This window comes from Erinaceus europaeus, chromosome 9 (assembly GCF_950295315.1).
Source record: "Erinaceus europaeus chromosome 9, mEriEur2.1, whole genome shotgun sequence".
In the NCBI taxonomy this organism is placed as follows: domain Eukaryota; kingdom Metazoa; phylum Chordata; class Mammalia; order Eulipotyphla; family Erinaceidae; genus Erinaceus; species Erinaceus europaeus.
The window spans coordinates 56,723,749-56,735,853 of NC_080170.1; the positions used below are offsets into that span (position 1 = coordinate 56,723,749).

General features: G+C 46.1%; 1 protein-coding gene across 3 annotated transcripts in view; it reads left to right on the plus strand.

The window, feature by feature from the left end:
• The window catches only part of CCDC69 (coiled-coil domain containing 69), a 37,657-nt gene that overhangs the window by 23,786 nt on the left and 1,766 nt on the right, over positions 1 to 12,105 (plus strand). For all 3 annotated transcript variants that reach the window (XM_060197978.1, XM_016190665.2, XM_060197980.1), the window contains exons 5-8: positions 6,205 to 6,278; positions 6,794 to 6,895; positions 7,499 to 7,618; positions 11,568 to 11,665. In XM_060197978.1, coding sequence (XP_060053961.1) covers positions 6,205 to 6,278; positions 6,794 to 6,895; positions 7,499 to 7,618; positions 11,568 to 11,665 — 394 coding nt within the window. The remainder of the gene's footprint in view (positions 1 to 6,204; positions 6,279 to 6,793; positions 6,896 to 7,498; positions 7,619 to 11,567; positions 11,666 to 12,105) is intronic.

Sequence of the window (12,105 nt, forward strand, 5' to 3'; positions counted from 1 at the left end):
GAGGGGAGAGAGAGAGAGAGAGAGAGAGAGAGAAAGGGAGAGAGAGAGGAAGGAGGAGGGGGAGGAGGAGGAGAAACAGAGACACTATAGCACAGAGACACTATAGTACAGTTCCACCATTTGTGATGTTTCTTCCTGCTGGTGCTCACATGAGTAGACAGGGCTTGAACCTGAGTCCTCAGGCATAGCAGAGTATGTGCTCTGTCAGGTGAGCCATCTTCTCCACCTCTAGGATTTTTTTATATTGTCTTCTTCTATTCATGATGATGCCCTTGAGTTTAACCAAGTTGTTGCTGTTGCTCATTCACTTGTTCTTTCTCTACTGTTTTCTGGTTTTCTCATTCATGTGTTGCAGGACATTTGGGTTGCTTCCACTTGTGGGTGATTATAAATAGAGCACTTATAAACATTGTGTACAGGGCGCTGTAGGATATTTCCGTTTCTCTTAGGTGCACACAGAGATGTGGCGAGGTCTTCTAACAGCTGTGTGCTAAGCTTTGTGAGAAATGGCTGCTTTCCAGAGAGAACATCATGTTATATCCCCCATAACTGATACAACAGTTTCCTCTTACCAACACTTGCCAATACTTTGTGTCTTAGCTCTTCTACTAGGTGGAAATTTATGTCTCACTGTGAGTCTAATTGACATTTAATAGTGATTAATGGTGTTGAACATCTTTTCTCATGTTTATTCATAGTCTGTATATTCTTTTTAGTCAGAGATTCAGACTTCTAGTTTATCCAAATTAGCTTATTTGTTCTTACTACTGAAGTCTTTGAGAGATCTTTAGATATTTGGGATGTGATTCCTTTATATTTGTAAAATTAGTCCTCATCTTGTGTTTTTTATTTTTCCTTTTTCTCTCTTAGTAATGTCAAAGCAAACTTTTAGTTTTGATAAATTCTGATTTATTTTCTTTTTATAGATTATGCTTTTGGGGGGATTATATCTAGGAACTCTTTGCTGAATTCCAGGTAGCAAAGATCACCTCCCTTTGTTTTTTCGTCACCAGGACTTTGCTGCTCCAGGTTGACTTTTTCAGTTTGAAAGAGAAGGAGCGAGGGAGGGAAAGAGAGAGAGAGGGACAGAAAGAGAGAGAGAGAGAGAGAGAGAGAGAGAACAGTACTGAAACACTAAAGCTCCTCCCAGTGTCACAGTGTCCCTGTGTGGTGTGCTGGGGCTCTAACCTGGTTACACATGTGGCAAAGTAGGCATCCTCCCAGGTGAGCTATTTTTGGCCTTGAGAGTTTTCACATAATTATGTGGTTATTCTTTTTTAGACAGTTAATATTGTGGTTATATTATTTACATACTCAAGTATTGAACTAGCATCTTGAATCTGCCAGCTTCTATCTGACCATAATGGGGAACATTCTGCTACTCTTCCCCAGTTTCCTTAGACACCTTTCTCTTTCTCTCTTTTTGGCTCTTTGATGATATGTATGTTGGGCCTTTGGGATCCCTCTTAAAGGTCCCTGTGACTGGTTATTTTTTCTTGAACTTTGCTCTCTGGTGATCAGATTAAATTGTTTGGATTAATGGCCTAACTCAAGATCAGTAGTATTTATAAAAAGGAAACATTGACTAAACGATAGGGTAAGAGGAGTACAACTTCACACAACTCCCACCACCAGAACTCTGCATCCCATCCCATCCCCTCTCCTGATAGCTTTCCTATTCTTTAACCCTCTGGGAGTATGGACCCAAGGTCTTTGTGGGATGCAGAAGGTTGAAGGTCTGGCTTCTGTAATTGCTTCCCCGCTGAACATGGGCATTGACAGGTTGATCCATATTCCCAGCCTGTCTCTCTCTTTCCCTATTGGGGAAGGGCTCTGGGGAAGCAGAGCTCCAGGATACATTGGTGGGGTTGTCTGTCCAGGGAAGTCTGGTCAGTATCATGCTAGTATCTGGAACCTGGTGGCTGAAAAGAGAGTTAACATAAAAAGCCAAGCAACCCCCGGCTCCCCACCTGCAGGGGAGTCGCTTCACAGGCGGTGAAGCAGGTCTTTCTCTCCCCTTCTCTGTCTTCCCCTCCTCTCTCCATTTCTCTCTGTCCTATCCAACAACGAATTGTGTCAACAAGGGCAATGATAATAACCACAATGAAGCTACAACAAGGGCAACAAAAAGGGAGAAAAAATGGCCTCCAGGAGCGGTGGATTCATGGTGCAGGCACCGAGCCCAGCAATAACCCTGGAGGAGGAAAAAAAAAAAAAAAAGCCAAGCAAATTGTTGACCAATCATGGACCTAAAGGCTGGAATAGTGCAGGTGAAGAGTTGGGGGGAGGGGGGTCTCTGTTTTGTAGATAGCTCATAGGCATATTTTTAGTTATATTCCAAAGGGCCTGTGGCTATAGTGTTTTTTTTTTTTTTTGCTTGAGCCTGAAATCTGATATTCAGGTGGATCCTGATTATTGTCTGGGGAGATGATGTCATGGATGGAAAAAGGACCAGAAAACTGGATCAGGGAAGAGTCTAGCTCCCAAATATGAGAAAGATGTATAAAAATCGATTTGATGTGATCTGGGGCCCATATTCAGCTTAGGAGCCTATGTGACCTCTGCATCCCTGTAGATCTGAGCTCACATTCTGTGGTCATAAGTAGGAACGTACCAAGCTGCCCCAATATCAGGACCCATCTTCCTCAGGTGTAGCACAGAGTGTGTTGTCCAGCCTCCCTTTGGAGGATAGAACATTCTCTACCATTGTTGATCCAAGTTGTGGGCAAGGTCCTATGGGGGCCCACATAGGAGTCTATTTTGTTGTTCCTGATAGAGATGACTGGTAACAATGGAGAGAGGGATTTATTCAAGGTTTAGGTCCATCATGTCTGTTTGGGAATCTCAGGACTCCCCAACTAAGGCCCCAGCTGATGGGGTGGCCTGATAGTCATTAAAAAGTCATCGTTAAAGTATGCCAGTCTCTTGCCCTTATTCAGCCTTTGCAGTCCTTGCTTTGATAAGGTTAGCTTTGGAGTGAGTGAGGGAAGTGTAATAGGAAGTAGGTGAGGAGGGTATCTCAGTCTATGTAGACACTATTTCATTTTGAACTTTATACTGACTTACTGCAGACTATTGTGTATTTTGCTTTCAGGTATATATTTTGCCCTAATTTATGGATACATATGAATATATGCTCTATATCTCATGGGACGTGGTCTATATCTAGGTTTTGGGACTTTGTTAGGAAGTGAACCTCCTGCAATGGAATTAGAGAATACTATGAAAGGAAAGGTCTTACCCAAGTAATGAGGGTGAAGGGTTGACTTTTCATGCCTGACATCTCTGGACACAGTCTGAAGTGAAGCATGCTGAGATGGTACTCGTTGTGTTGATTAGGTTGGGATCTACGGATGCAATATCATTTGGTATGAATTTAGAGAAGCATGCAGGAAGGTGAGCCCCACCCTAGAGGTTCCAGGACTGAGGAAATATAGGCTCTATAGAGGAAGCAGAGGTTCCTGCTGTCTTAGGATTTAAGAAGACAACAGATAGTTATTGCTGTAATCACATTATTGGGCAATTGAGTTAACTTTGAAATATCCTGTTGTTAGGACTTGTTGTATCATACATAACATCACCATAATTTATGTCCTTTGACATTATTTGTATATAGCTGTGCTACCAGTTGCTTCTGTTCTCCCTGGTCTAAGCTTTTAAGAGAGTCAACATATCAAAGACTCAGCCTATGTATTAAAAAGACTCAGTCTGTGATTTAAAAAGTTTGTGACATTCAATAAAATTTTCCCTCTCATATTAATTAAAAAATGATTTATCTGAGTACAAATTGATAGGAGTGTATATAAACACCATTCCCACCACCAAAAGACTGTGTCCCAACCTATCCCCCCTCACTTCCCCCCCACCCTGTGGAGCTGAACATCCACCCTCACCCTCAACCCAGGGTTTTTACTTTGGTGCCCTACTCCAAATTCAGTCAAGGACAGAAGGACTAGAAAGCTTGATCAGGGAAGAGAATAGCTCCCAAATATGGGAAAGGTGTATAAATATTGTTGACTGTAAACCCCAACAATTTGATCTGATCTGGGGCCCATGTTCAGCTTAAGAATCTATGTAGCGTCTGCACCCCTGTAGATCTGAGCTCACATTCTGTGGTTATGAGTAGGAACGTGCCTAGCTGCCCCAATTTCAGGACCCATCTTCCTTGGGTGGAATATAGAGTATGTTGTCCAGCCTCCCTTCGGAGGATGGAACATTCTCTACCATTGTTGATCCACATTGAGGACAAGGTCCTATGGGGCCCACAAAGAGGTCTATTGTGTTGTTGCAGATAGAGATGACCAGTAACAATGGAGAGAGGAATCAATTCGAGGGAGGTCTAGGCCCATCATGTCTGTTTGGGAATCTCAGGACTCCCTGATTAGGGCCCCAGCTGATGGGGTGGCCTTTTCCAGGCCTTTCTATGTTTCTATTCTTTCTAAAAGTATCTCCTCACTTTCTTGAATATTGTTACAGTGGCTGCCCTAGAGGCTCTTGACAGTCCAATGTCATGGCCTCTCTCTGTTGACACCCACTGAATGCCTTTTTTCAGGCAAGTGGAGATTTCCCTTGCTTTCTTTATAGGTCATTGGAACACCGAAGGTACTTGGTCTGTGGATTTCCTAACTTCAGAATCTGTTCTTCTTGCTTACTCGGCTTGCTGCCATCTAGCGTGAAGAGTCTGTGTGTGGCTGCTCTACCATTCTGTACAGTTTTTTTTTGTTGTTGTTTGTTTTGTTTCCAGGGTTATTGCTGGGGCTTGGTGCCTGCACTATGAATCCACTGCTCCTGGAGGCTATTTTTTTCCTTTTATTGCCCTTGTTGTTTATCGTTGTTGTTGTTGTTATTATTATTGTTGCTGTCATTGTTAGATAGGACAGAGAGAAATCAGACAGAGAGGAGGGGAAGACAGAGATGGGGAGGGAGGATAGACATCTGCAGACCCACTTCACTGCTTGTGAAGTGGGTGTCTCCCCCACCCCCCCGCAGATGAGGAGCCAGGGACTTGAGCCAGGATCCTTACACTACTTCTTGTTCTTCATGCCATGTGCTCTTAACCCACTGTGCTGCCAAGCCCCCTTTGTCTAGTTTTCATAGCTCCATCCAGTAGGACAGATGGGGTGATTTTCCTCCCCTTTTCCTGGAGTGAGAACCTGTCCTGATTGTTGAATGAACACAAGGAGCCCAAGATCTCAGAAAATCAAGCCTATAATTGTCACACAGCCAAGTTTATCAATTTGGATAGCTCTGTGACATCTATGTTACAGGGCATTCTTCTCTTTCTGTCCCTTCCCATGGAGACAGGCCTGTACCAGGGTTTTTGCCATCTGTGTTTGTCCTTCTTGCTTTCTCTTTTCCATTTTCTACTCCAGCCATTGGACAGACACATCTTCATTGTCTTTTCACTCAGAGGAGCCAAGGTTGAGATTTCCCAGAAAGAACCCTGTGTAGCCAGAGGCTAAAGCCCACTTCTGTTCTGGTGTGGACTTGACATCAAGTGTAGAAAGTGACCTTTCCGGGGGTTCTCCCCACCTTCCTGCCCCCATCAGCTGGGCTGGCTATATATATATATATATGTATATGTATATGTATATGTATATATATATATATATATATATATAGAGAGAGAGAGAGAGAGAGAGAGAGAGAGTGAGAGAGAGATGGGGTGAGAGATGGGGAGCGAGAGGGAAAGAGAGAGACCTGCAGCCTGTTTCACCACTTGTGAAACTTCCACTACCTGGCCCCCAAAGGTGCATCCATTTTGAAGTGGTAAAATCAGGATTTCCTGGCCTTGCATTTACTATTTTACTGCAATTTCGTGCTGTGGTTTGATAACCTACTGTCTCAGTTTCATGACCAAGCTGATGAGGCCTTGGTTGGCCCTGTGCACCTTTCAGACATGCTGTGTTTTGGGTGAACAAACTTGCGACAAGCTCTCTTTGATCTTAGCTTGGCAGAGTATAGGGAGCACCCACATATGCTGAGGTTCAGTTCTTCCCAAGATGTAACCTGTCTCCATCTCTGTGAGCTTTGAGGAAATATCTATGTCTGGCTCAGCCTGAGCCTGGGAAATAGGACATTAAGGACATCACAGACTCTTGACCCCAAATGAACCCCAGAGTCACTTGGTCTCCTTGACCCTAAGAGGCTACTGAAGGCCCAGGTCATGATGTCTGAGTTTATGGATGCCTCTTTGCCCTGCAGCCTTCCGGGCCTCATGTGAGCAGGAGAAAGAAGCCCTCACCCACTCCTTCCAGGAGGCTGAAGCATCCCTACAGGTGAGTGGGCTGGTGGTGTGAATTTCTGGGAGGGTGTGAGAGGGCCTGCCGGAATAGCACAGAACCCTCAGGTTGAGGTCAAGACTGGGGTCTATACTCATGTGTGAGGCTTATGGGTTTAGGCACCCTCCTGTAGTGACCAGGACAGTGGGGGAAGGGAATCCTTGAATCTGTGTGGGTCCTGCCCTATGTTACTGGACCAGGGTACAGGAAACAGGAAGAGACATTCACCCTAGCTGGGCTGGGCTGGTCAGGGAAGACTTTCTGGAGGGGGTGAGTCTCAGCTGGAACCAGAAGCATGGGTGGATTCTTCAGACAAGAAGGTGTCTTTTTTTTTTTTTTTTTAACATAAGCAAGCAGGGCTGTGGTTTCCCTTTAGTTGCATCCCTGGGGAGGGGCTAGCAAAGCTGAATTTGAGGATGGCCAGCAATCCCGAGTATGTGGGGTGGCCCCCCCACCCTGCTCTGGGGCCTTCCCAAGCTGGGCTTTGACATTACCCTCCCATCCCTCAACAGGAGACCATTGGTAGGCTGATGTCACAGTTGGAGGGCTTCCAGGCCAAGATGAAGAGGGTGGAGGAGTCCATCCTGAGCCGGGACTACAAGAAGCATGTCCAGGTGCAGGTGGCACCCTAGATCTGCTTTCTGGAACTGGGGGGGGGGGGTTGGGGCTGGCAGTACAAGGCTGGTACCTTTCCATGGGCAGGGCTGGGCAGAGCTCACCAAGACCTGACGCTGTGATGCCACATGTCCTAAAGAAAAGGTTCCCTGGCGCTGAGAATGGGGAAAAGGTTTGGAAAGATACTTGGGGGGACAGGAAAGAACTGTGATTCTGGATTCAGAGAGAAGCAAGTGCAGAGAGTGAGCACACCAGCCTCCTAGACAGACCTCCCTCCCCAGGTCTCCTTTTCAGTGCCACCTTCTTCCCTGTGCCACCTCTTCCTTGTGCCATCTCCACCCTATGCCACCTCATCCCCTATGGCACTTCCCTTCCTGAGCCACCTTCCTCTCCATGTCTCCTCCCTTCCTGTGTCACCTTCCCCCTCATGTCGCCTCATCCCCCCTGGTAATCTCATACCCTGTACCAACTCATCCCTCATGCCATCTCCCTCTCTGAGCCAGACTAGCTGCTGAGTACTTCCCCAGGTCCCAGAGGGAGGCAAAGGTCAAACAGCAGAGGAACACCCACAGCCTCTGCCTCATGAGGTGTATGCCTTCCAGGACCATGGGAGCCTCAGCCAGTTCTGGGAACGAGAGCTGGAGAGCCTGCACTTTGTCATCGAGATGAGAAACGAGCAGGTGCACGAGCTGGACAAGCGGCTGGTCCTCATGGAGACGGTGGTGCGTGGGGCTGCTCTGCCTTCCAGGCATCCCTTGGGAAGGGGCCTTTAGGAGGCTAGCCTGCGATGTGCTGACCTTGAGACCCCTGAGGTGGGACAGTGGCCCAGTGTTACAGGAGTCCTGCCCTTCCTCCCTCCTGCCTTTCCCTAATTTCCAGGGGTTCACTTCCAAATGCTGTTGCAGGTCTGTACCAAAATCTACCTAGCCTTCCCTTGTTTGTTTATTCATTCTTTCATTTATTCATTTTTCTCTTTCTTTCAAGAGACCAGAGCACTGCTCAGCTCTGACTTACAGTGGAATGGGTTATATGTCTCTCTTTTAATGTTTTATGAATTTTTTAAATATTTATTTTATTTATTTATTCCCTTTTGTTGCCCTTGTTGTTTTATTGTTGTAGTTATTATTGTTGTTGTTGTTGGATAGGACAGAGAGAAATGGAGAGAGAAGGGGAATACAGAGAGGAGGAGAGAAAGATAGACACCTGCAGAGCTGCTTCACCGCCTGTGAAGCGACTCCCTGCAGGTGGGGAGCCGGGGTTCAAACCGGGATCCTTATGCCGGTCCTTGTGCTTTGCACCACCTGTGCTTAACCCGCTGTGCTACAGCCCGACTCCCCTTATGAATTTTTTAATGAGAGATACAGAGAGAAAAATACAGAAATAGAGAGAGACACCATAATACTGCTCAACTCTGGCTTATGGTGGTGTTGGGGATTGAACCTGAGACCTCAGATTTAGGCATGGAAGTTTTTTTCTATAACCATTATGCTATCTCTCCAGCCTCTCCTTCCTTCTCTTTTTTCCTCCCCTGCCCCTCTCTCTCATCCCAGGATTGAACCCAGGACCTCATACATACAAAGCATTTGCTCTGTCACTGAGTTCCACTCCCAACTTGGGTCTTGCTTTTTTTTACCACACCTGGGCAGATGTTCAGGTCACTCAGGAAGGCCCAGATGCCAGGTGTGAGAAAGAGACAAGACTACAACAGCAGACAGTGTGGGGGACTGGGATAAGTAAGGACAGGCTTGGGAAGGACCCAGTGTGTTGTAGAGCCAGATGTTGTTGTGCGCAGGCCGCGGAGAAGAGAGAGGGGGTCCGGAGCGAAGAGGAAACACAAATCTTTATTTGCGCTGGCACCTCAGAGTTGGGTAGCGAAAATGGCTGCCTCACGCAGTAACCTTTCCTGCGTCTGAACACTGGAGTGAAGCACTGGCAAGAGAGCGAGGTGCGGAAAACGAAGGGTTTTTACAGGAGTAGCTTTCGCGAGAATGGGAAGGGGGAGGAGTAACCATAGCACTCCAGGATAGGATGATAACTCTCATGAGAATGGGAGGGGGGAGGAGTAACCAGAGCACTCCAGATATCGCGGGGATATAGACAATGTCCTGAGGGCACAACATGGCTGAACAGGCACTCCGAGAATGTCCCAACTCTCGTGGGAACTAGCAGTAGCCTGAGGGGACAACATGGCAGATGTGACTGCATTGGCACAATTTCCCAGCATCTCCCCCTTTCCTTTTATCTAATGCCCAGGGCAACAGTGTGTAAAGTCTATGAACTACTCAGGGTCAGTCTATGAAAAACCAGCAATGTGAAGGGAAGGAAGCTGCTGTAAAATTGTCTAAAGTGTCCAAAGGGTATACCAGCAAGTCCGATAGAAGTCTCAGTCCAAAGTAGGCAACTAGGGGGAGAAATGGCATGGGATGAAATGCTGCATGAGGAAGGTCAGCCTCTGGAATTCTGCTTTTCTGTAGATTGTGAGCTGGAACCGCCAAAACGTGACAGGTCAAAGCAAAAGCAGGAAAGGCAGACAGGCAGTAAAAAGGTTCTGTCCTTGGAGTCTGCGAATCAGATTTTTCAGATCGCGTTGAGTGACATCTAGGGTTTCGGGGGGTGTGCCACTGTAGTCGTGCCATCTAGTGGGTGATGTCAGGGTGTGCAGGGGTCCAGATGTTTTTTTTTCTGGGATTCCTGTGGAAGAAACATAAACAATCTGCTTCTCGTGGTTAGCAGGGCATCTGATTTGAATGCTTTATAGAAAAAGAGGTTTGGTGCCTTGACCAACTGAGTATTGGGGGATGTATCTTTCCTATTCATTTATGATTATATTTTATATTATTTGTCATGGTAGTCAGCCATTTATCTGGAAGGTCCTGGGTGATTCATGGGGAAAAAGACCTTATCTTTTAACAAAGACTCTAAGGTGTAGGGAAGCGGGAACTATCTTATCCCTTTTTTTTTTTTTTTTGTATCTTGCCTTTTGTTGCCCTAGTTGTTCTTGTTGTAATTATATTGTTGTTATTGCTGATATTGTGGTTGTTGGATAGAACAGAGAGAAATGGAGAGAGGAGGGAAAGACAGAGGGAGATAAAGATACCTGTAGACCTGCTTCACCGCCTGTGAAGTGATTCCCCAGCAGGTGAGGAGCCGGGGGCTCAAACTGGGATCCTCAAGCCAGTTCTTGCACTTAGCGCCACCTGCGCTAAACCCGCTGCGCCACCGCCCAATTCCCAGGAACTATCTTTTAACATAAACTCTGTGGCCATGCCAATAGCAACCTTGAGGGCACGTGTGGCTCCCCACACCAGTGGACTTTGTCTCCAGGACAAGAGAGCCCAATCTGTTATGTCATTTCAAACACCCAGTGCTTTTTGCATGGCCCAAAATAGCAGACAGTTTATTTCATTACACAGTTCATAGCCTTCTGACATTTGGAGAATCAGCAGTGCTCTTTCTTTTTTCTTTTAATATTTATTTATTTATTTATTTATTTATTTATTTATTTTGTTGTCGTTGTTGTTGGATAGGACAGAGAGAAATGGAGAGAGGAAGGGAAGACAGAGAGGGGGAGAGAAAGGTAGACACCTGCAGATCTGCTTCACTGCTTGTGAAGGGACTCCCCTTGCAGGTAGGGAGCCAGGGGCTAGAACCAAGATCCTTATGCCGGTCCTTGTGCTTTGCGCCACATGCGCTTAACCCACTGCACTACTGCCCTACTCCCAGCAGTGCTCTTTCTGTTATGAACCAAAGGAGATATTATATGAGTGGGGCTTTATTCTTCTTTTAATGTTCTTATGCAGCAAAATTCAGTTAGCAGGGGGCTGAGGAGGTAGCATAGCCTGAGAGAACCAATTTATATGCCTGAAGCCTCAGGGGTTTCAGGTTCAATTTCCTGAACTATCTTGTGCCAGAGCCAAGCAGTACTCTAGTACCCTTTACTTCTCCCTACCAACCTTTTTCTCACTCATAATAATAATAATAATACATATATCTTAGGGAAAAAGACATACCTTACTACAAGGGGCACATGCATTGCCATGTACATGGTTCAGGTTCAGGTCCCAGCACTATATGGGAATGCATTGAATATATGTTACATAACACACAAGTGTTATGTAAGTTATGTTATATACATAATTCATATATATGTGTGTGTGTGTGTGTGTGTGTGTTGTGTTGGCCACCCTACACACACTCCTTAGCTGTGCCTTTTTTTTTTATTAGACACAGAAAAATCAAGAGAGAAAAGGGAGAGAGAGTGGTCTGGGAGATGGCATAGTGGATTAGGCACTGAACTCTCAAGCATGAGGTCCTGAGTTCAATCCCCAGCAACACATGTTCCAGAGTGAGGTCTGGCTCTTTCTCTCCTCCTTTCTTCCTCATAAATAAATAAGAAGAGATAGATAGAGACTGACCTGCAGTACTGCTTCACCACTTGTGAAGCTTTTCCCCTGCAACTGGGCACTGGGGGCTTGAACCCAGGTTCCTGTAATGGTAATATGTGTACTCAACCACCCAGTTCCCCAACTGTGCCTTTTTAATCACTCTTAATGCTCCAGGATGTGCCTCTGATACAGAGACAGTGGTGTTTGGAGGCCCATGGATGACAGCAAGGGGAAGGAGCACATCCTGGGCTTCTCATGACTCTAAACTGGTTCTGATTTGTCACAGAAAGAAAGAAACTTGATGCTGGAGGAGAAGGTGACCATCCTACAGCAGGAGTATGAGGATCTGCACGTCCGTACCCGAAACCAGGCAGCGGAGTCTCGGTAGTTGCCCCTGACCTGTCCATATTGCCAGAAGCCCTCGTGCATCCTTAGGGAGCTGGGGTGGGGAGGGCCAGGTGGACCAAGATTGCCCAGGAGAGGAGAGACTCAGCTCATCACCCCAGTACTATTTGTTCTTGCCCCAGCATAGTAAGCTAATGACACAGACAGAAAGAAAGACAGGAAACAGAGCTCAGGAGGCTGAATGAATGAATGGAGAAATGTATGAATGAATGAAGCTGGTCTAGAGGCTTAGTAAGTGAGCAAGACTACATGTCAGGCACAATTTACTAAGTACACAGTAGGTCATCTCATCCTGTAATCACCTGATTGCAGCCCTGAGATCACACCACCACCACCACCACACACACACACACACACACACACACACACACACACACACACACACACACACACACACTGCATGGCTCAGGAAACTGGAA